Source organism: Nicotiana tomentosiformis, chromosome 8, assembly GCF_000390325.3.
Source record: "Nicotiana tomentosiformis chromosome 8, ASM39032v3, whole genome shotgun sequence".
In the NCBI taxonomy this organism is placed as follows: domain Eukaryota; kingdom Viridiplantae; phylum Streptophyta; class Magnoliopsida; order Solanales; family Solanaceae; genus Nicotiana; species Nicotiana tomentosiformis.
In genome coordinates, this window is record NC_090819.1 from 53,355,740 (window position 1) to 53,380,495 (window position 24,756).

At 38.5% G+C, this 24,756-nt stretch overlaps 1 protein-coding gene and 1 long non-coding RNA gene across 2 annotated transcripts; one reads left to right on the forward strand and one right to left on the reverse strand.

Moving 5' to 3' along the window:
• Positions 1-295: 295 nt before the first annotated feature.
• LOC138896653 (uncharacterized) lies at positions 296-12,572 on the reverse strand. Its single transcript, XR_011410036.1, has 2 exons — positions 12,448-12,572; positions 296-677 (listed from the first exon to the last, which is right to left on the reverse strand). It is a non-coding gene; the product is annotated as an uncharacterized lncRNA (long non-coding RNA).
• A 10,668-nt stretch (positions 12,573-23,240) lies between these two features.
• On the forward strand, positions 23,241-24,222 carry LOC104117558 (glycine-rich cell wall structural protein 1.0-like). Its single transcript, XM_009628628.4, has one exon. It carries the CDS (start codon positions 23,303-23,305, stop codon positions 23,960-23,962), a length of 660 nt encoding a protein of 219 aa, XP_009626923.1. The 5' UTR covers positions 23,241-23,302; the 3' UTR covers positions 23,963-24,222.
• The last annotated feature ends 534 nt before the right edge of the window (positions 24,223-24,756 follow it).

Genomic DNA, 24,756 nt, shown 5'->3' on the forward strand with positions numbered 1-24,756 from the left:
CTACCGATTCATATGAACAACATATGTGGGAAAACATGCCCAAAAGACATATATATATATATATATATATATATATATATATATATATATATATATACGAAATAAGGTGGGGCGAGCCGACAAGGCCACATACTATCCAACTATACATGACTGTCTAGTCTACTGTCACGACCCAAACCGATGGATCGTGACGGGCACCCGGTACCTTACTCAACCGAGTACCAACATAACGTATCTTTTCGTATCATGCTATCATAGGTAAATGAGACGGTACCAACTTTATGCGTAAGACATATGGGCCTATAAGACCAAAATAACCACTCGTACACTAAACATAGGCCGACAAGGCCATACAATCTTTTACGTACATGACATCTGTCTACAAGCCTCTAAAAATACATAATTTTCATAAAAGTCGGGACAGAGTCCCGACATACGAAACAATACACATCTAAATCATACTAACCAAACAAGCAACTCCAGAGCAAATAGAGCGCACCAACACCTTCCGCTGAGCTGATAGCCTACTTGGAGGATTCTCGACCTGTCTATCGGGACCTGCGGGCATGAAATATAGCGTCCCCAGGCAAAAGGGACGTTAGTACGAATAATGTACCGAGTATATAAGGCACATAAATAAGTACATAACAGACATGGAAGAAATATAAAGTAAATGACTCAACCTTTAAGCCTAGATAACTTTGTAAATTATGAAATACTTATAGTGTCATGCATATGCGTATGAATGTCATGTCATGCATAGGTACATATTTCATAACATCATCAGGCCTCTGAGGGCATCCCATCATATAATTTCGGCCACTGTGGGCAAAATCATCAACGTATACCAGCTGATCAGGTGGTGGTGCGTATATAACGCTGTAACCTTTTCTCATATCCCATATACATATATATCCGCGTATATAATGTCGTCTGGTCATGGGTCAATGTACATGTATAAATGAATGCAATACATGAGAAGTACGTCAATAAAATCTCTCGGAACATCATAAGACCATTACACCTCTGATTAATATCATGAAATGAACTTTATCAACTTATGTAATTTCTGAGGCCCATGAACAGACGATGAAATAATAAGACATATAGGAATTCAAGAACATAGGCACCTCTAATACTTCTATGAATAAAGTCATTTATGGAAGTTGTGCATTTACTCATTTTGTTTGTGGCGTATAGATCATGCCAAAAGGAGAGAAGGGATAGCCTTAACATACCTGAACCGATTCTCTTGAAAATCCCTTTAACACCCGTTGATTGCGACGACACATAAAGGCGGATCGAAGTAGGGGAAAATCCGTATGATGTTCTTTCAAGATATACTCTAGTAACTTTCTAATAGAAAGAGTACTATATTATAATGTACTGCCTTACTATATTATACATATTTGATATGGGGATTTTTGCCTATAAAAGTTGGTATGTTTCCTATTAATGGCCATTGGAATGGTGCTGGTGGAAGATTTTGGATTTTAAAGAATATAGAGTTGATTTGATTTAGTATTAGATAGATTAAAGGTGGGAAGAAAAAGATGAGTAAAGAGGATAGATTGAAAGATGAGAATTCAATGGTTTTTCCTTCAAACGAAAAGTGTTTTGTGTAAAATTTGGTTGAATACCTCCTGAACGTTTTCTAATACTTGTATGTAAGACCTCTCTTTGAATTAGAGGGGTTTTATGCATTAAATGGAGTGGAGCCCACATAGTAATGACTAAGCCTTAATCTTACTCAATTGTGGCACCTTTCAATTATAAGGTAAGAGTCACTAAATGAAAGAAAGGGCTGCCACGTTTTGGCTTGTTAGGCCTTATCTCAACATCTTAATTAATTATCCACTAATCCTTAATTAACTAGTTAATCTCCCACTAATTAATAATTAACCAATTACCCGCATAATTAAGAATTATCCCAACTTACTTAAAATACTACCCACTTTTAACGCACTTTATATATACCCTCCTATCGAGGTCATGTGGCACCTTGTATGGCACTAGTCCATAAATATCGGGTATTTTAGCTCGGGCCATATTTTATTCCAAAATATCAAACTTCGACAAAATTTATTTTTTTCGATTTGCTTACCCTCTCACCTTCACGAATTTACTCATCACTTATTTGAAATAGCATAATGCTTATAATCTCCAAAATAATCTCATTCCCGAACTTACGTCGATTAACTTTTAACATATGAAAATGCGGGATATAACATCTCATTTTCCGAGCTTTCATCAATTTACTTATGGCGTACTTCCATATATGAAAATATGGGGTGTAATATCATTCCCCCCTTTGGAACATTCGTCCTCGAATGTTGACTGATGCACTTATCATTTTCATGACTTATGTCTTCCGAATAGTTAAGTACTCTCCTTTCCATCTAGGAAACTGTTCTGTGAATAATTCCAAAGGTCAGGATATTCCCCCTTTTAGGCCTCTTTCTCACACCACGACTTGTGGTCGGAATTCTTCCAATCTCGCAATTGTTGCTACCTTTTGTCATAGATCCGTTTATCCATCTGTATGACTTTACTGCCATAACTCTTACTTTGATTTATCGTTACTGAGGTCTGCTACCGAACTCCATGTTACTTTTGTTTCTTATCGCATATGTATAAATCTAAGTCCTTTAATGCTTCCTCATTACTTTTCATCTTAAGAATGACAACCTAATCTCATCTCTTACTTTGTGACTTTTGCCCATCCATTGTTAATTCACCTCAATATTAATCTACAATATACCACTGATAACTTGATCTCTTATGTAACACTGCCGCTAGGGCTCACATCTCATCGGGGACATCTGGAGTAATTAGATTGATCCACCTAGGGGGTGATACTATACTTCTATAACCGTATTTTATAGCATCCTAATATGACTCACCTTACACGGGTATTTTAATCTTGTCCAATTCATGAGATCCCTTTCTTTTCTTCGTCAGATCATTACTCAATCGAAGGTCCAAATGTCATCCTTTATCTATCACAATTACACCCTCATTCTATTACTAGGGCAGCATTCCATCTCTTCTAAATGCTATTAGTCTTAGACTCCTTTGAGTTCATTCAGGCTATAGTGAGCTTTGTATAACTTGGAGAAACCATCTGCTCTTCTTGTTTTCATGGGCTTAATCCTGAGGACTTATCCATTTTCGTTACCTTCTCACTCGCCCATTCTTATCCTTACTCCTGTCTTCTAGAACCTTGTCTCTTCACCATATAATAGCTTGCGACCTACACATATCTAGCTTGCGACCTAGATATGTGTAGCTTGCGACCTATACATATCTATTTATACTACACATATCTACACTCCTGTCTTCTTGCTTGCATCATAGATTTCCTTATGTCATTTTGGAACATCAAATGATACATCACATCGTCTCTAACTCTTCTTTACTCTCTTAGTCAGGCTTTTCGATACCTAAACCATAGGCTGGAAGATATGCTACTGACGACGCCGCTATTATTCCTAGATACTGAATCCCCGCACTTCTAGCCTTTTATCTGAAGTATGGACTATTCATAATCTTCTGCCTTTGAGTATCCCGTACGTTGTTCACCTTTACCTTACTTACCTTAAAATCTCGCATCGTATCTTCTATCTCTTTCATGACCTCCCTTCCACCTAGGTGTAATTCACGTCCATAACTTGAAGCTCTATTATAATACTTGCACCTCTGGTGCATGCACAATCCAGTGGGAGCTTCATACTGAATTCTTATGCGGTTGGTACTCTTCTCACAAGCTTTATCATAGAGCCATTATAAAATATGGCTACTATACTATCTCTTTTGTACCTCTGATATTAATAGTGATTCTGCAATGTTCTCAATCATGATGCCTATAATTTTCTGGGTCCAATAATCATACTCCTGATTTTCTTAGTTGATGTAACTCTTTAGTTTCCTCTTCCTTCTGATCAGCCTTTATGTAGGCTTAAGCTATCCCCTGATCTGCGGTTCATGGCATTAGTTATTATGTTTAGTCTTTCATGGGCGCTATGGAATATCCATGATATAATCCTTTACCAATTCGATCTAGGACCTGGGCTCAATTCTTTCTTTAACTTATACCGGAGTCTTCTACGGCTGTATGATTGTCAACATAGATGCTGCATGGATAATACTCTGAAATCTTAAGTGCGCTCATAACGTAGCTAACTCTGGATCATTGATCGAATGATTCATTTCGTTCCTTCTCAGTTTTCTTTAAATGTAAGCTATTACCTTTCTTGGTCTTTTTCCCCCTTGTTGCATGCATACTTAGCTTATCTTAGCTCTCACGCATGCCGGAATTTTCGTACAACTCATATGATCTTCGAATATTACTTTTGATTTTACTTCCCGTTCACTAGCCACGGTAGGTTCTGATAGCATCCTATGAAGCTCAAATCTACTCAAGGACAAGAATGAATCTTTGGAATCTCAAAGAGGGCCTTTTACAAAATGTCAAGCTAAAGAGTTGCAAAACAAGGTCATTAGACTTCAAGTGCAAATAAAAAAGTTGTTAATTGGGATGGAGATCTCAAGAATAAAGGATATTAGTTGTCTAGGTATTATAATTATTTTATGGTCCAAATTCATGTCCAAGAAAAGGTGGATTAGATCCCAAGAGACATCCTCTGAAAAAGGTCCAAATCAGGCCATTATTGGACCTATTTGGCACCTAAAAATATGTTCAAACTTGCAGCCCAATAAGTCCCACATGAAGCCAAGTTTTTATAACATAAAAAGGACTTAATTGCTGCCCAAGAAAGGTTCAATAGGCGTGATAGAAGTTGGGTACAAGTTGGTTCCAAGTTGCTTGCAAGTTGCCTTCAAGATTTCCAAGATCCTATCCATGATTTGTTTGCGACTTTCAAGATTCTATCCAAGATTAGTTTTAACTTATTTCCATATATTTTGGTACTAGATTTATTACTTTCCTAGGTAGTTAAAGTTATGTTTTCTTTTTCCTAAGATTGTTGGAGTTACTTTCCAAGATTGACTTGGTTTTTTTTTCCTAGTGTTTTTCCTTTTCCTAAGGTATTTGGACTTCTTGTCCAAAGTAGTTTAGGACTTTATTTCCTTGTTTTTAGGTAGGAATTTCGTGACCCCCTCTCTATATAAAGGGGTATCTTCTTTGTTTTTAGATTTTAGATTATTATAGATAATATCAATAAAACTTGTGAGATTTTTCTTGCACTCTTGTATGTGGCTACTCTTGGATTTATTCTTCAACCTTCAAGACTCAACTTAAAGTGTTAAGATTAAACTCTTTCGAAATCTTAGATCACTTCTAGGTATTTAAGAAAGGTGATAAGTTTAGGCTTATTGTTGTTCTTGTTATTCTAAAGGGTCGGGTTTCACAATCTATCTCTTGTTTTTAATTCTCTACCAGAGGTGATTGGTTCTTTGTTAGCTAATTATTGTTGTTAGGATTCAACTTCAAGAATAGACTTCTTGAATTTAATAAACTCTTTCTTGAATTCAATCTATCTTTAATTTTTGTCATTTTTTTGTTTCTTTATTTTCTTTTAGCTTCCGCACGTTTCTTGATTTTTTTTAGTAATTCTTGGACCTCTATCGTGTTGTTATCAAGTGGTATCAGAGTATAGGCTAATCAAGATTTCAATCATGATAATCTTGGGAGGTTCTTGAGCAAAACAAAACCAAAAAAAAAAAGGAACCAAAAAAAAACGAAGATCAGCCAAAAGAAAAGTATTATGGGTCATTATTATTTGTAGAATTCAAGTGTTATTTGGTTTCCAAGTCAAGAAAGGAAACAAGAAGAGGGGATCCTAGTTCTTGAAGATTAAGGTAACTTCTTTCCTTATTCTTGTGAGTTTTGGGTTTCCTAAATTCTTTCCTTATTTTTTCTACATAACCAATTCCTATTCTTCCAAGGTTTGGTCCTTCACTTTTCTTTTCTTTTTCTAACTCCACATTCTTATCACTAAGGGTTGTGACTAGTAAGGTTTATTAATAAATCTAAAGTTTAACGACCAAGAGTTGCTCTGAGTGGAAAAAGGCAAGAGAGGCGAGAACATTAGAGGAAAAAGCCAAAATTTGAGAGATACATAATTCTTCTAATCTTTGTTCAAGATGTTTCAAACAGGTAGTTATAGTGAAAGGAGGCGAGCTATGACTCAACAACTTGAAAAGTCGAACTTACAGTATACCGAATGGAAGGAAGACAATGGTAAAATTATTTTTCAAACAAGAGCTAAAGTAAGGTCTGCGATTTGTGCCCTTAGAATTGACAAAGAGTTTGTCTATAACTCAATTAGCACTTATATGATTGAAAAATTAAACTTGCCTTGTGTAGAGCATATTGAACCCTACATGTTGAGAGGAGTAAAGGTAGATAAAAGAGTGTTATTACTATTCTCTATTGGAAGGTATGAGGATGCGATCTGGTGTGATGTGATTCCCATGAATAATTATCATATCTTGTTGGGAAAGCCATGGTATACCTATAGAAGAGCTTCATATAACATGAAAAAAAATAGATACTCTTTTGAGGTTAACCGAAAGAAACTTATTCTTGGACCTTTGACTCCCTCACAAATTTATGAAGATGAAAAGACTGTTAAAGAGAATATGAAAAAATATGAGAGAGAAAAGAATGAGAGGAGTAAAGGAGTGCATGTTGACATCCCAAGAGAGGAAAAAGGAGAGGTTGTATTGAGTGAAGAGAATGGGATGTCAATTGATAAAAATAGTGAGCTTGAAGGAAAAGAAAAGAGAGAAGGCAATGAGAAAAGAAAAGTCTTTGAGGTAGAGAGAGAAAAACAAGAGGGTTTGAGTAAAGAAGAAGAAAAACACTTTAGTGAGAGAAAAGAGACTAAGGGTGAGGGAAAAGTTAGTTTTGTGATAAAAGCCAAAGAGAGTGTAAGCAAGAATAAAATTTCTTTACTTCCTAACCCATTAACTCATTCTTGTTTTAGTTCTTGTGATTTTGTGTAGCCACGTGTTGAAAGACCTTTTGAAAGGAGAGGTGAGGCGCGAGAAATGGTGGTAAAGGATCCAATTGGATTCCAACATGAATTAGGCGAAATTAATTCTTGTTGGATGGTGGAAGATAAAAGCTTGGTTAAATTCTTTGTTATTAAACTTTTTGACAATTTTAATTCTTATTTACAAGTTTATGACATGGAGTTTCCTAAAGCCATTGCTAAGCTGGAAGCATTGCATAAAAGAATACAAGGTGATGTTGTTCCATTAGTAAATAAGTCCAAGTATGATATGTATAATTGGTTCATTCACATTCTTGGCCTTCCTAGAATACCTAAGGTATCTTTGGAGGTAATGAACTACACTCTTATTTCTTATGTTGGTGACTTTATAATTTTTGTGGATGATGATATTTTGATGCATATCAAGTCATTAACTGTAATATCTAAGTTAAAGTGCAAGAGTAATTTGCTTCCTTTTGAAATTGAGTATGACATAGATGATTATGCATTCCAACTTGGTGGAAAGAGGCATGAAATTTATGAGAAGAGGCTTGCTAATGAGTTAAATGTTCTTTCTTCTCTTATTCAAGTGTCTAATGAGTTTTCATGTGATAAATTGTTAGAATGTGAGATTTGTTGTTTGATGGGAAGTCATTCCTCTAGGCATGTTGATTGTGAGCCTGTAAAAGTGTTTGCTACTTTTAAAGAGGATATGCACGATTATTGTGACGTTAGTAATCAAATACTCTTTCATGAACCTATCTATGACTCTTTCTGTGACAGTTTGAGCAATTATGTAGAATCCATTGATGTTGCGAATATTATTGAGAAAAGTTATAATCATGAGCTTGAATGTATTGAAATTTGTATTTTGGAATTTATGGGTTCTTCTGACCTTTTTGAGAATTTATGTACTTCTTTGAATAACTTACATGTAGAAGAATCCATGGGATTTATAATTGATACTTGGCTATATCATAAGAGTGTCTTATTTGATACATGTGGCAGAGATACTTGTGTTAAATGGATGCATGACCAATATTTTGTAATTTCTTTGGCATGCACATGTTTGGACTACCTTATTGACAAGATCACATTGCAAATTTCATTACATAGTGCATCTAAGAGAGGTTTTTATTGGACAACTCTAAGTAGGCATAAATTTTATTGGGATAATGATGTCCATATGCTTTATAAAGGAGTATTTACACCTATTAGGCTTAATTGGATTAAGTGGATACATGATTACTATCTTATTTTATTCCTACTATTTTTTCAGATTAGTGGATGCCATTTACTAGTGCGTGACTTCTTTTTCTTGCAAGGTCGAAATTCGAGGACGAATTTTCTTCAAGAAGAGGGGAATGATAGCATCCTAGGAAGCTCAAATCTATTCAAGGACAAGAATTAAGCTTTGGAATCTCAAAGAGGGCCTTTTACAAGATATCAAGCTAAAGAGTAGCAAAACAAAGTCATTAGACTTCAAGTGCAAATAAAGAAGTTGTTAATTGGGATGGAGAGCTCAAGGATAAAGGATATGAGTTGTCTAGGTATTATAATTATTTTATGGTCCAAATTCATATCCAAGAAAAGGTGGATTAGATCCCAAGAGACATCCTCTGAAAAAGGTCCAAATCAGGCCACTATTGTACCTATTTGGCACCTAAAAATATGTCCAAACTTGCAGCCCAATAAGTCCTACATGAAGCCAAGTTTTTATAACATAAAAAGGACTTACTTGCTGCCCAAGAAAGGTTCAATAGGCGTGATAGAATTTGGGTACAAGTTGGTGCCAAGTTGGTGCCATGTTGCCTTCAAGATTTCCAAGATCCTATCTATGATTGGTTTGCGACTTTCAAGATTCTATCCAAGATTGGTTTTAACTTATTTCCATATATTTTGGTACTAGATTTATTGCTTTCCTAGGTAGTTAAGGTTATGTTTTCCTTTTTCTAAGATTGTTGGAGTTACTTTCCAAGATTGACTTGGTTTTTGTTTCCTAGTGTTTTTCCTTTTCCTAAGGTATTTGGACTTGTTGTCCATAGTAGTTTAGGACTTTATTTCCTTGTTTTTAGGTAGGAATTTAGTGACCCCCTCTCTATATAAAGGGGTATCCTATTTGTTTTTAGATTTTAGATTATTATAGACAATATCAATAAAACTTGTGAGATTTTTCTTGCATTCTTGTGTGTGGCTACTCTTGGATTTATTCTTCAACCTTCAAGACTCAACTTAAGGAGGTAAGATTAAACCCTTTTTTAAATCTTAGATCACTTCTAGGTATTCAAAAAAGGTGATAAGTTTAGGCTTATTGTTGTTCTTGTTATTCTAAAGGGTCGGGTTTCACAATCTATCTCTTGTTTTTAATTCTCTACCAAAGGTAATTAGTTCTTTGTTAGCTAATTGTTGTTGTTAGGATTCAACTTCAAGAATAGACTTCTTGAATTCAAGAAACTCTTTATTGAATTCAATCTATCTTTAATTTTCTATCGTTTTTTTGTTTCTTTATTTTCTTTTAGCTTCCACACGTTTCTTGATTTTCTTTAGTAATTCTTGGACCCCTATCATGTTGTTATCAGGTTCCTTTTTCTTATGGAAGACGTACAATGTTGTTGTGAAACTATTGTTACAAGACCATTTCCTCTTTAGGTCAGTGTGCTTAGGTTGAAGCCTTCTTCCTCATTTCCTCAGCTAGTCTTTCACTGTAGCACTTAGGGAGGACCCTGTGACTCTTGTAAAGTTGCGAGCTTATTATATCATATACCCAATAAAATTTTTGATGTCCTTCCTCACCTACAATTATCCGTAGTTACTTACCTCCACGCCCTTGTGCTTGTAGGGTTGCTTCTGAACTGATATTTTGATTGTCTTCCCAGTGGCACGCTCTTTTATTTTCGTAATACTTATATAGTACCTTTAACAACCCCAATTCCTATCTGAATATTTCTTAAGTATTGCAATGACATTACTGCGAGGCTAAATTCACTATATTGGGTTTTACTATATTTATCTTGCACGATCTGCTGACTCGTTTGTAACCTCCTGTTTAGCCATAACTAGGATCTTCCTTAATCAACTACCAACTATTCGTTGGCCATTCTCATATCAATGATCTGCGTAATCTTTCTTGGGTTATTTCCTTTGTTTTAACTTACCTTTCGCACTGGCTCCTTATGTATCAATAACATCCCGGGCAGAAACCCTTACTTCCTCTCCTTGACGTCGTGTTTGCATAATATTCTGGAATCGTAGCATATATGTAGGCTTTGGATAATTGCAATCTCATCCTTTTTTTCATTTTTTCGCATTCTTCCTTTACCATTCCATAATTACTAGAACCACTTAATTCTGGTTTAATGCCACATCATTCCATATTCCCCCCTTTAGGGGAGTACTAAGAGTTGGAGCTACGATGACCTACCTACAGATGTTTTACCTCTTCATCTTTGGCATCCTTTCACATCATCGATGACCCTTACCCGCCTTGCGGTAATCCTTCTGTACCAAGGATAATAAAATTCCTTACTCATGAGGGTGATACTTAGTATAACTGGCACATATAGTCCCTTTAGCTTAACTTTGCTCACATTGCTTGCTTTAGGGAAGCGTCTTCCTGAATGACCATTGTCTGAGTTTCTCATGAATCTTCTTCTGTTGTCCATTCTATTATCGCCAGAACGCAATCTGAAATTCTCATGATGCCGACCATTATCAAGTCACTCCGTCCCTAAATCATGTTTAGTTTATCTTGTTCACCAGCCCATACTAATTTCTATTATTTTGGGGTCCAACTTTTCCTTCTGCTAGTCGCGTTAGAGTCACGAACTTATTTCTCGAAATGAAGATATGACTTTATCCTATACTCTTTTATTGTCTCAAGGCTTGTCACCTTTCGTCTTTTTCTTTACTTAACTATAGACTCTATAATTCTGTCATCTTTTTGATTTACCATTGTCATCCATGTATCACATCTTATTCATAATAATTCATTAACTCTTTTCTTATTTCCCGCTAACATTTATGCCTATCACTTTATTCTGAAAACTCGAACAAGACATTCTTTTGCTTTTAGCTCCCCTTTGCTCCATCCTGTGGCTCTTCGGGTTGCTTAGCATTCTCGCTCTACTAGGGACGCCAGCCACACTAAGGTAATATTTATCCCTTCAAGGCTTCCAGTGTCTATCTTTATAGTACTCATATCTAGCTGTACTATTTTAGAGTGCACCATCTGGGTGTCTCACAAGGAGATCTATTAGCACATTTGCAATATCCTTTGGAAATGTTAACTAACGCAAATAATCAATTCACCATTTTGGGTTACTCTAACCCCAGCCGGATCCTGATATCCCGTCCTTTTCTTAATCTACACCTGTTAGCCCCCAATAGGGTATAACTGAGATGGGTGTGGCCAATTATACATACCTCTGTTACTGTTGAGGGTAACTCACAATGCTTATATTTTTCTATCGGAACTGTAATACTAATAATCTTCATTAACCGGGTGCCTCGTACCCCTTCTTCACCTTGCTTCTTTTACTTGCTGAAACTTGTGTCTCCCTCCTTATTCCTTTTTACCGTAAGAGTGGATAGGCATTCTTGCCTTAGGGATCCTTATCAAGAAGCTTACACATCTTAGTATACATATGATTTGCTGAATACCTCATATTCATCCATCATAAGCATGATGCAAAAATTGAGTTCCTCTGACTCAACTCTTCCACGGCCGCATTCAATCCCTTACCAACCGTCTTTCTAGATGTAGACATCGTCGTATTATGAATAAGATAGAGTTTAGGAAATTGAGTTCTAACAACTGAGCTCTACCACACGATATAGAGTAAGAAGAAAGAGTGACAGTCCTAAATGCCCTGTAGCCTCATGCTTATAAGTGTGGTGCACGACATACCCATAAACAAGACTCTACTAGACACAGCTTGTAGACTCCCTAGGACAGAACTGCTCTGATACCACTTTTGTCACGACCCAAACCGATGGATCGTGACGGGCACCCAGTACCTTACTCAACTAAGTACCAACATAACATATCTTTTCGTATCATGCTATCATAGGTAAATAAGACGGTACCAACTTATACGTAAGACATACGGGCCTATAAGACCAAAATAACCACTCGTACACTGAACATAGGCCGAAAAAGCCATACAATCTTTTACTTACATGACATCTGTCTACAAGCCTCTAAGAATACATAATTTTCATAAAGGTTGGGACAGAGTCCCGCTATACCAAACAATACACATCTAAATCATACTAACCAAACAAGCAACTCCAGAGCAAATGGAGCGCACCAACACCTTCCGCTGAGCTGATAGCCTACTTGGAGGATTCTCGACCTGTCTATCGGGACCTGCGGGCATGAAACGCAGCGTCCCCAGTCAAAAGGGACGTCAGTACGAATAATGTACCGAGTATATAAGGCACATAAATAAGTACATAACAGACATGGAAGAAATATAGAGTAAATGACTCAATCTTTAAGTCTGGATAACTTTGTAAATCATGAAATACTTATAGTGTCATGCATATGCGTATGAATGTCATGTCGTACATAGGCACATGTTTCATAACATCATCAGGCCTCTGAGGTCATCCCATCATATAATTTCGGCCACTGTGGGAAAAATCATCAACGTATACCAGCTGATCAGGTGGTAGTGCGTATATAACGCCGTAACCTTTTTCCATATATACGAACTCAGAGTAGAACAAACCCTTAGGTTTTTTAGTTAAGCGAGGGTGAGTCCCCGAGCTCAACAATATGTTCGGGATTTTGATTTCGGATGGCTTGATCGAAGCCATAATTGTACTATTTTTATAGCCGAGTTCGAGTAAGTTTTGACCTCACAGTAACAAACCCCTTAAGGTTTTATATCAAATAATGATGAATCCTCGAGCTATATTCAAGTCAGTTTTATTTGAGCTCGGAATAGTGGAACCCTTAGGTCCGAATTGAGTGAGAACAAAATCTTGAACTCTAAGTGTATTGGCCCTTAGGCTCTTTAGATTGGGCCGATATGGCCACTAAAAGATGGCTATTTTTTCCCTTTTTCGGCTTAGAAGACTTAGTAAAAAAATTCTTTATGCCTTAACACGTATTCTTACCCATTGGTTTTTTTGAGGGTTTGATGTCGATTGAAATCCCTTTGACTTTTGTGCCTTAACACGTTTGTGTTAAGATAATTTGATACCTCTTAAGGTTTTTCGAGGGCTGATTTCATCAAAGCCCTTTTGATTACTTGCCGAGGGTAGCCCTTTTTAACCGGTTTTTCAAAGAATTCGAAGTCCTATTTTTATTGCGGGATTTGGATGTCTCCGAGCTGCCTTAATTTGGCCGTAGCCTTCGGATATGCCTCTTGGGCTTATTTTCCAATAACACTTCGAACTTGTTCGAAGTGTTAGTCCCCGAGAGTGATGTCCTTGGCCTATAGATCGAGGGGTGCCTCTTTGAGGTCTTATGAATTTGAGTTTAGATTACTCAATAATATGTCGATCGTCGATGACAGTCCCCGATTGTACGAGTTATATTTGCACTTGGCCCTTGAGCCATTTCTCACAAAATCATAAGTATGGAGCTTGTATAGTAGAAAATTTTCTTTGAGACACAAGAAGTTTGATATAGAAAGAATGCTTCTTTGTATAATTTATACATGCGTACATGTTTTGCCATCGGGGCTCGACTAATCTATACGGACATGGTTCATTCGACTGTTTGGCCCATTACAAAGTCTCTCTATCGAGACCCTTTGACACGAAGTATTTTCCTCGAAAGTTTAATATCCGAGGGTGATGCCCCCCAGTATTCGAGGTTGATTGTAAAGAAGCCTTAGATACTGTTGAATTGTCCTCAGGCAGCACATAATTGTTGCCTCGTTAAAAACCTCGCCGGAAAAATCCACTTGGGACAAAAACTGATCTAAGGGAAAAAGAGTGCAATGCGTGCTTTAAAACCTGAGGTCTCGATGTCTTCGATCGAACACCTGTAGTGAGTTAGTGTCGAATATATAAAATGAAAAAAGGGGATAAAGTCATACCTTAGCAATAATACCGTTTGAGAAGCGATATGTTCCAATTATTTGGCAGTTGTTCGCCGTCCATCGTGCCGAGCTTATAAGATCCCTTTCTGAAGATGTCGAGGACTTGGTAGGGTCCCTCCCAATTTGGGCCGAGCTTCCTTTCATTAGGATCTCGAGTGTTGATGATGAACTTCCTTAGGACTAAGTCTCCGACTCTGAAGTGGCGAAGGTTGGTTCTCCTATTGTACTATCTTTTGATTCGTTGCTTTTGTGCAGCCATTCGAACGAGTGTGGCTTCTTGTTTTTGATCCAATAATTCGAGGCTAGTATTCGTAGCCTCGTGATTTGACTCTTCTGTTGTATGTCGAAACCTAGCACTGGGTTCCCCGACTTCGACTGGAATCAAGGCTTCGGAGCCATATACTAACGAGAATGGGGTTGCCCCCGTACTGGACTTTGATGTTGTTCGATATACCCAAAGGACTTCGGGTAGAATTTCTCTCCATTTTCCCTTAGCGTTGTTCAACCTTTTATTTAGGTTTTGAATGATAGTCTTGTTCGTCGATTCAGCCTGTCGGTCCCACTAGGGTGATACGGCGTTGATAATATCCTTTTTATTTTGTGGTCTTCGAAGAATTTTGTCACTTTGCTGCCGATAAATTGTTTTCCATTGTCACACACTATTTCAGCGGGTATCCCAAATCGACACACGATGTGATCCCAGATGAAGTCTATAACATCTTTCTCTCTCACTTTCTCGAACGCCTGTACTTCAACCTATTTAGAGAAATAGTCAGTCATAAATAATATAAACTTAGCTTTACCTGGGGCCGATGGCAGAGGGCTGACGATATCCATTCCCCATTTCATGAATGGCCATGGGGATAGGACTGAATGAAGTTGTTCTCCGAGTTGATGGATCGTCGGTGCAAACCTTTAATATTTATCACATTTTCGAAGAAACTCCTTAGTGTCTTTTTCCATGCTATCCCAGTAGTATCCTGCTCTAATGATTTTGTGAATCAGTGATTCGACGCCGGAGTGGTTCCCACAAGTGCCTTCATGGACCTCTCGTAAAACATAATTGGTGTCTCCTGGTCCTAAGCATACTGCCAATGGTTCATCGAATATCCTTCTGTATAATGTTCCATCTTCAGCCAATGTGAATCGAGCAGTTTTGGTTCGTAGGGCCCTCGACTCTTTACGGTACGATGGGAGCTTTCCGTTCTTCAAGTATTCAATATATTTATTCCTCCAATCCCAGGTTAAGCTTGTAGAGTTTATCTCGGCATGACCTTCCTCGATCACGGATCTCGAGAGTTAAACGACAGTCCCCGAGCTGATCTCATCTTCCTCGACCGATGACCCCAAATTTGTAAGTGCATCGGCCTCACTGTTTTGTTCTCGAGGTACATGCTGCAAAGTCCATACCTTGAAACGGTGCAAAGTTACCTGCAGTTTGTCCAAATACCTTTTCATTCTATCCTCTCAAACTTCGAAGGTTTTGTTTACTTGGTTCACCACCAGTAAAGAGTCACACTTGGCTTCAATGACTTCTGCTCTCAAGCTTTTAGCTAGTCGAGACCTGCAATCATGGCCTCGTACTCGGCCTCATTGTTAGTCAACCTAGAAGTTTTGATAGATAGCCTAATAGTGCTACCCGTGGGCAGCTTCAAAATGATGCCTAGCTAGGACCCCTTCACATTTGAAGCACCGTCTATGAAGAGGGTCCATACCCCTGATGATGTACCCGATTTTAACAAGAGTTCCTTTTCAACTTCGGGTACAAGGGTTAAGCATGAAATCGGCCACAAAGTCCGCTAAAATTTGAGACTTGGTGGCCGTTCGAGGTTGATATTCGATATCGTACCCACTGAGTTCGATGGCCCATTTGGGCAATCGGCCCGATAGTTTGATCTTGTGCAAAATATTACGAAGTGGGTAAGTGGTTAATACGCATATGGGTTGACATTGAAAGTATGGTCTTAACTTTCTAGAGGCGCTTAGTAGTGCAAGTGCCAATTTCTCCAAGTGTGGATATCTAGTTTCTGCTTCTCATAAGGTTCGACTTACATAATAAACGGGAAATTGTGTACCTTGCTCTTCTCGAACTAGGACACCACTTACCGCGATTTCTGATACTACCAAGTACAAGTAAAGTTTCTCATCTGCCTTTGGAGTTTGAAGTAGTGGTGGGCTCGATAGGTATCGCTTCAATTCCTCTAATGCTTGTTGGCATTCCAGGGTCCAGGAGAAATCATTCTTTTTTTTGAGTAGAGAGAAAAATCTATGGCTTCGATCTGACGACCTCGAAATGAATCGGCCTAAGGCAGCTATCCGTCCAGTTAGCCTTTGCACGGCTTTTACACTGTCCACGACGGTGATGTCCTCGATGGCCTTAATTTTATCGGGGTTGATCTCTATCCCCCGATTTGATACCATGAAGCCAAGGAACTTGCCCATACCGACCCCGAAAGCACATTTCTCGGGGTTGAGCTTCATGTTGTATTTCCTTAAAATCTCAAACGTTTCCTGCAAATGAGCCAAATGGTCCTCTGCGTGCAGGGACTTAACTAGCATGTCATCAATATAAGCTTCTATTGATTTACCTATTTGTTCTTCAAACATTTTATTTACTAGACGTTGGTAAGTAGCTCCTGCATTTTTTAGCCCGAAGGGCATTACATTATAACAGTATGTTCCATACTTGGTGATAAATAAAGTCTTTTCTCGGTCCTTCGGGTTCATTTGGATTTGATTGTACCCGAAATAGGCATCGAGAAAAGTAAGGATCTCATGGCCGGCCGTGGCATCGATCATGCTATCGATGTTAGGCAGTGGAAAAGAATCTTTGGGGCACACCTTGTTTAAGTCCTTATAATATACACACATTCTAAGTTTGTTCCCTTTTTTAGGGACTACAAGTATATTGGCTAACCATTCGGGATATTTCACCTCCCGAATGGACCATATTTTGAGAAGTTTAGTTACCTCGTAATTTATGAATGCGTGCTTTACCTCGGACTGGGGTCTTCTCTTTTGCTTCACCAATTTGAACCTAGGGTCCAGGCTTAGCCGATGCGTCGTTATCTCCGGTGGGATCCCTGTCATGTCTAAATGGGACCAAGCAAAACAATCTATGTTATCAATAAGAAATTGAATAAGCTTTTTCCTGAGTTCGGGGGTTAATCCCGTTCCCAGGTATACCTTTCGCTCGGGCAGGTACTCGATCAATATAACTTGTTCCAGCTCTTCGACCGTTGATTTGGTGGCATCAGAATCTTCAGGATCTATAAAAGTTTAAGGGGTCAGAAAATCCTCCTCTTCTTCTTCTATCTCCTGCTTCCCCGATTCGGTCGAGGCTGGTGGTTGTGATTGCTATTTACTTCCTGTTTACCTTTGATGCTCGACCTTTTCGAGGTTGATAGTGTCGATATCGGTGTTACCTCATCGACCGCAAACATTTCCTTTGCAGCATGCTACTCCCCGTATAATGTTTTTACACCGTCCGACGTCAGGAATTTCATCATTTGGTGGAGAGTCGAAGGGACTGCCCTCATATTGTGGATCCAAAGCCTTCCGAGCAGGGCATTGTACCTCATGTCGTCCTCGATTACGTGAAACTTGGTATCTTGAATGGTTCCAGCCACGTTCACCAGTAGAATAATCTCTCCTTTAGTCATTTCACTGGCCATATTGAAGCCGTTTAAGACCCGAGTTGCAGGCATGATTTGATTTTGTAGGCCGAGCTGTTCCACGACCCTCGATCGGATGATATTCGCCGAGCTACCTGGATCTACTAAAACACGCTTAACTTGAACTTTATTTAATAAGATAGAAATTACCAAAGCATCGTTGTGGGGCTAAGAAATGCCTTCTGTTTCTTCGTTGTTGAATGATAAAGTGCCTTCGGGCACATAATCTCGGGTTCATTTTTTCCTAATGATTGATACCTTAGTGCGTTTGAATATGGGTCCCTGTGGAATGTCGACCCCACCGACGATCATATGAATAACATGTTGGGGTTCCTCCTGTTCATTTTTCCTGTTGGCATCCCTTTCTCTGAAATGATTCTTGGCTCAATCGCTGAGGAACTCTCGAAGGTGGCCCTCATTGAATAGACGGGCTACCTCCTCTCTTAATTGCCTGCAATCCTCGGTCTTGTGACCATGCGTGCCATGATACTTGCACATCAAATTTGGGTTTCTGTGGGAAGGATCGGTTTGTATGGGTCTGGGCCACCTAGTATCTCTGATCCTTCCGATTGCCGATACAATGCCTGATCCATCGTCGCTAAAGTTATTATCCGATAACCGAGGTGCCTCTATGGGATCGACATACTTGTCAAACCCACTTTTTCTCATAAGTCCCCGAGAATTCTGTCCTCGATCACTTCTTCAATCGTTCCGGGCGGAACTGCGTCCTGAACCATTGTTCCTTCGATCTACGGTATATGGTTGATATCGGTCTCTGTTCGACCTTGGCTCCCTGTCGACGTCCCTATGGTTTTTAACTGCTGACCTGTTTGGATGTACTGAACCAGAAGGGGCTCTTAATTGGTCTTCCTTGACCCTGATCTTCGATTGATATCGATTGTGCACATCTGCCCAAGTTACAGCTGGATACTCTATCAAATTTTGTTTTAACTGACATGATGCTATCGAACTCCGCTCGTTCAACCCTTGGGTGAAAGAATGAATGGCCCAATCATCTGTGACCGGTGGCAACTCCATGCGTTCCATTTGAAATCGGGACACGAACTCCATCAGCATTTCATTATCCCTTTGTCTTACCTTGAAAAGGTCTGATTTCCTCGTTGAGACTTTTATGGCCCCGGCGTGTGCCTTTACGAAAGAATCTGCTAACATGGCAAATGAGTCGATGGAATTTGGTGGCAGGTTGTGATACCAAATCATTGCTCCCTTCGAAAGGGTCTCTCCGAATTTTTTCAACAGCACAGATTCGATTTCATCATCTTCTAAATCGTTACCTTGACGGCGCATGTATATGAAGTAACATGCTCGTTGGGATCGGTGGTCCCATTATATTTGGGTATGTCTGGCATACAAAATTTCTTCGGAATAGGCTTCGGAGCCACACTTGGAGGAAACGACTTTTGTACAAACTTCTTCGAATCCATCCCTTTCAAGATTGTCGGTGCCCCCGGTATCTGATCAACTCGAGAGTTGTATGTCTCCACTTTTGTATCGTTGGCTTTGATTCTCTTCTCCCCTGATTCAATTCTTTTGGTGAGCTCCTCGAGCATTTTCATTATCGCAGGATCAGCCCCCAATTCGTTACCATTCGACCTTTCCGGTACTGGCTCGGTACGGCGAGTAATTTCCGGCTCGACCCTATTCGGAGCTCTATGTTGATTTTGTAACTGAGCAATAGCGGCTTGCTGAGCCTGAAGCATCTCGAATATCACTTGGAGACTGACTCATTCGTCTCCTCTGCCCTGTGTTCCTTGGCTACTAGATCGGCCTTCTTTGCGTACACTCCCATCGAGATCTGCGCCTAGGTCCGCGTTTAGAGCAACGTGCAAACTGACATCGACTGGGTTGGCAACCGGTGCCCCCCGAGATTAGCTTGTTGCACCTTGACTCCTGGAGCAATCACATATTTGTTTTCACCGTGGAATCCGCGGCCATCGTCACCGTGTGTGGATGCATTTTGTGAGTTTGACATGCTTTAACCTGAAAGCAAATATACTTGACAAGAACACGAGTAAAATAATGTGTTTTACCAGAATCAGTACTGAACAATCACTATTATCCTTAGCTCAACGGTGGACGCCAAACTGTTTACCCTAAAAATTGAGTAACAATTAAATTTATATTGTGATTTTAAGGATATGTAATTTAAACTAGTACCAATTGATAAATAACGAATTAAATAGATAAATTGGACAATAAAATAAATCAAACCGGTCTGCAAATAATGCCTCGACCTCGATTCGAGATAGTCTCGAGGTTAGTTAATAAGAACAGTAGAGGATGGAACAAACAGCGATGAACAGTGAGTAAAACAACGAAAGCAGCGTATGTGTATATTCTTATCAGAGAATAATGATTGTCCTCTTTACAAGTGAATGGGATCACTCTTTATATAATAGAGGAATCCTAAATAAGGTACAACTCTAATAATGGAAGTAGATCCCATGATTGTCACTAATAACCGCTTTGATTTAATCTGTTCCGGAATTTTCACCGTGCTCTTCGACCGGTTACTGATATCTCGCCATTCCATTATTACGCCTTACTCGAAGTCAGTCATGCTTGATCTTGATTGTTGCTGGCCTCGATCTCAATGAACACTTTGATCTCCAGGCGTGATGTTCTATCTTCGAGCTCGAGCCCGATCTATTATGAGGTTACCCTCGAGGCAACTCCCTTGCCAACAAAATCGGGTACCGTATACACAATTAACTTTTAATTGTCACGATGCGTAAGTATTTTTTATGCTGTAGAGTGAATAAAATTTTTGAACTCTAGGGCGTTTCCTTTCGAACCTATAGGAAACATACTTCCAAGTAGCGATTCGTAATTTCATTACAATGTAAAGGTAATAAACTCTCACTTTGTATTTAGTAATTTTTCTTCTTTTACCATTATTTTCCTTCATATCCGTGTCGTGATCAGAGTTAACAAAGTAATTTGGGGTGCCGTGAGAAAAGTTTGCAGACTTGGGGTGTGTTTTGTACGGAAGAAAATATTTTTTATGTAAAATATTTTCCTCGAAAATATTTTTCTGGAAATGAGTGGTTTTATCAGATATTTTTTCTTGTTTGGTTGATGAGTGAAAAATATTTTTTGAAAAATATTTTTTAGGAAATCCCCATGTTTCATGTGCTCCCCATCCCCCTTCCTCCAAATATCCGACGTATTCAAGACTATATTTCCTTCAAGAATTTAATTATTATTTTAAAATTCATACAAATCCAAAAGAACTAATGTGCTGCTTTACATTTTCACGCAGAAACAATATTAAAATTTATGCTCCATAACTATAAAAAATACTCTTTTTTTGTTTGAAAAAGAAAGTACTTTTTCTACAACATAAAAAAAAAACTACTCATTTTGTTGAAATTAAAGAAAATACTTTTTCTACATCATAAAAAGAAAATGCTCATTTTATTGAAATAAAAGAAAATATTTTTTCTAAATAATGAAAAGAAAGTACTTTTTTTATTGAAATAAAAGAAAATATTTTTTTTACATCATGAAAAAAAATACTCATTTTGTTGAAATGAAAAGGAAAGTACAGATCTACAACATGAAAAGAAAGTACATTTAATGATATTTCTATTTAGAGTGGGGACTCGGGGGTAGGGTGGGGGTTAGTAGTGGGGTGACGGTGGGGGTGGGTAGGTGTGGTGGGGGTAGGGGTAGGGGTGGGGTGGGTGTGTGTGTGGTGTGGGTGTGGGTGTGGGTTGGTGGGGTTGGTGGGGATGGGGAATAGGTGGGGAAGGTTGAAAAAGAGTTTTGAAAAATATTTTCCATTCTCTCGATAAAGAAAATATTTTCCTCCAATTGAAGAAAAATGAGCTCATGAGGAAAATATTTTCTAAAATATTTCATCCAACAACACGAGAAAAATTAAAAAATATTTTCCGAAAAATATTTTACCTCACCAATCACACTCTTAAATGGACGGAATCTATATGTTTCGGCTACCTGTAAAAGATCATTAAATTCAAAGAAAAACATTATAAGCTAACACAACAAGCGATTACTGACTCTTTTATTTTGAAACTTCTTTTTATTTGGTCAAGAAGGGTAGATTAATTTCGAGGACGAAGTAAAAAAAAATTAATTCGCACCTTGATTGCAATGACGAAAATAACCTTCACACAATTGTCCTTCACCCAGCAATAATTTTATACCTTACTATTTTTAGCATTGTGATCGATTCAACAACGAGCATCAAAGAAAGGACTAACGAAGTTGTTACTTGTTTATGATTAACTACATTATCAAGAGGGTCTTGATAGACTCTGATGAAAAAGAAATTATTTGTACATTATATAAAGTGACAAAGGAATAAGTTCAATCTAATACTGTAGTTATTTACTTCAATTTTCACCAGTAAATTTTAATCTAGTGTTTTATTCTATACGCTAAATAATATTTCATCGGTTTTCAGCATAACCCTCTTAGCAGAATTAGTAACATATATTTATGTCTTCCTTTGCTTTTCTGCACTTTGTGATCATCTTCAACGTAATGGGCATAACGAAAACAAATAGGAAGAATCACTCCGCTGCATTTAGTTGGAAATTACATTCATATGTATTATTCAATATGATTGTGGATACGATACAGCAGACCAGCAGCCTTTGCTGCAGAGATAGTGGCCTAAGCATCCACATTTAGCAATCTTATAATAGATTAATCAAAATCCACAACTTTGTATTGGATGTAATCGAAATCATTCCACTATCTCCTATTTTATCTCTTAGAGTGGTAACTTTCTCACAACTATGTGCTAATCCTTGTAATCAAATCAATCTAGATCTATTAGTTTAATCATAGATATCTCAATAAAGCATTACCTCATAATTTAATTATTCCTAATGTTGAAAGTTACAGATCTCCGTTATCCAACTTGAATCAAGCTAATATACTTGATTTATCAGGATTCAACCTCTTCTTGACCGGAAAATATGCATCGCTTCCGCTTAAACAAATTTAAAAATTAAAAATAAGTTCAGAAATACACCTCAAATGGAGGATCGGATGCTCAAGGGGAGGGGTAAAACCTTGAAAGCAACTTAAAGTAATTAATTAATCACCCACAGTGTAGTTTACTGTTTCCTTTCTTCTCTGCCATAGCACACATTGTTTATGCACGTTACAAATGAGAAAACGTGACCCTACCCCAACTAACGTAAATTAATTAAATTAATTAAGTGAAATTCAACAAATATAATGAACTATTGTATGGGGGAATTGTATGAAACTGAATTGGATTCCCAACCAGAAGTCTTAAGAAAAATAAATAAAGAAAAATAAGTAGAGTCGTCATATATATGTTATATTTGTTCAGTATACATATGGAATATGGGAGACAGCAGAAGCACACTAACAAGTCTACTAGGGAGAATTGAAACCAAACTTGTGATAGTGTTGGTGGATTATATTGGACCACCTTGTAGGGACTAAAGTACCTCTTCTCCTTTGCTCTTTATATGTGCTTTTTTGCATACACGCGCTTTTCCTATCCTTGGAAACATCTATAAATAGCCTTTGTTCAGTCCATACATTCTTAAGTCGTGGTTGTAGGATATATTCAACTGTATACCTGGCTATGGCAAAGTGTAGAGTTCTTAACATTGTTTTCTTTCTGTTATTGGGTATAGGAATATGTGCAGCCGCAAGAACCCTCATCAATCTTGATGTTGGTGTTGGAGCCAAGGTTGGCGTCTATGCTGGTGGCGGTGGAGGAGGTTCCGGTAGAGGTGGAGCTGTAGCCGGTGACCATGGTGGTTATGCTGGAGGAACTGGTGCTGGTGAAGGTGGTGGCAGCGGATATGGCGCTGGAGGGGCGCCAGGAGGCGGATATGGTGGTGGAGGCGGTGGAGGTAGTGGTGGTGGTGGTGGAGCTACGACAGGTGGAGCACGTGGTGGTGGATATGGTGGAGGTGAAGGAGCAGGTGGTGGTAGTGGCTACGGAGCTGGTGGTGCATCAGGCGGTGGATATGGAGGGGGAGGCGGCCACGGAGGTGGTGGTGGAGGTGGTTCTGCAGGGGAAGCTGGAGGAGCTGAAGGAGCTGGTGGCGGATACGGAAGCGGTGAAGGTGCCGGTGCCGGTGCAGGGGGAGCACATGGAGGAGGATCCGGTGGAGGCGGTGGAGGTGGAGCCGGCGGAGGAGGAGCCTATGCTGGTGGGGGTGGACATGCAGGTGGATATGGTGGGGGTGAAGGAGGTGGTGAAGGGGGTGGACATGGTGGTGGCTATGCTCCTTGAGAGCTAATTCTCTTCAGTAACTGCATACACTAAAGGATTTCCTCTTCTTATCTAATATTTTTAAAAATAATGTATCAAAAATTCAAACTGCGTGGTAAGAAGAGATCTAATTTATGAACGCAAAACTGTTCAGCAAAGAAAAGTGCACTTAATCTACGTGTACTCTTGGTTCTTTTAAAAATTAACGTATGAAAGATTTTTATATATATAGATGTCAGTGCAGTTTGACGCATTTTAATGTAAGAAAATGGTTTGGCAAATCCTGTGTACGTTCTCTGTACATTGTGCATGCATGCTATACATGGCAACAATATATACTACATTGGATGATCTCAATATTACAGGTGAGAAGAACATAAGGAATGCTATTTCAGGAGTAATAACTAATGAAAGAAAAGCAAAGCGTAAGAGGAAGATGTTGCCCTTAAAGTAGTAGTATACTGCAAAGAACAAGAGGAAAAAGGTTCCAGTCAAATTGGCACAAGGATCTCCTCATAGTAACTCCACTACGATAGAAACCGACAATGAGTTTACGAAGACCCTCCAAATTATAAGAAAATAAAACTACGCACTAGAATGATTCATATGGTGGTTTACTTATCCTATATAACATCTAAACTTGATAAATCTAGCACGACTTCACTAGGGATTGTTTACCCGTAAAACAGTATAGTTAAATTTGTTATGTGGTTTATAGACAAACGAACTGATTTGATCCAAAAATGATAGAGAAATAAGAGTAAAAATGAGTTTTAGTAATTGAAATTGAAAGAGATGACAAGCCTGGCTCCGAG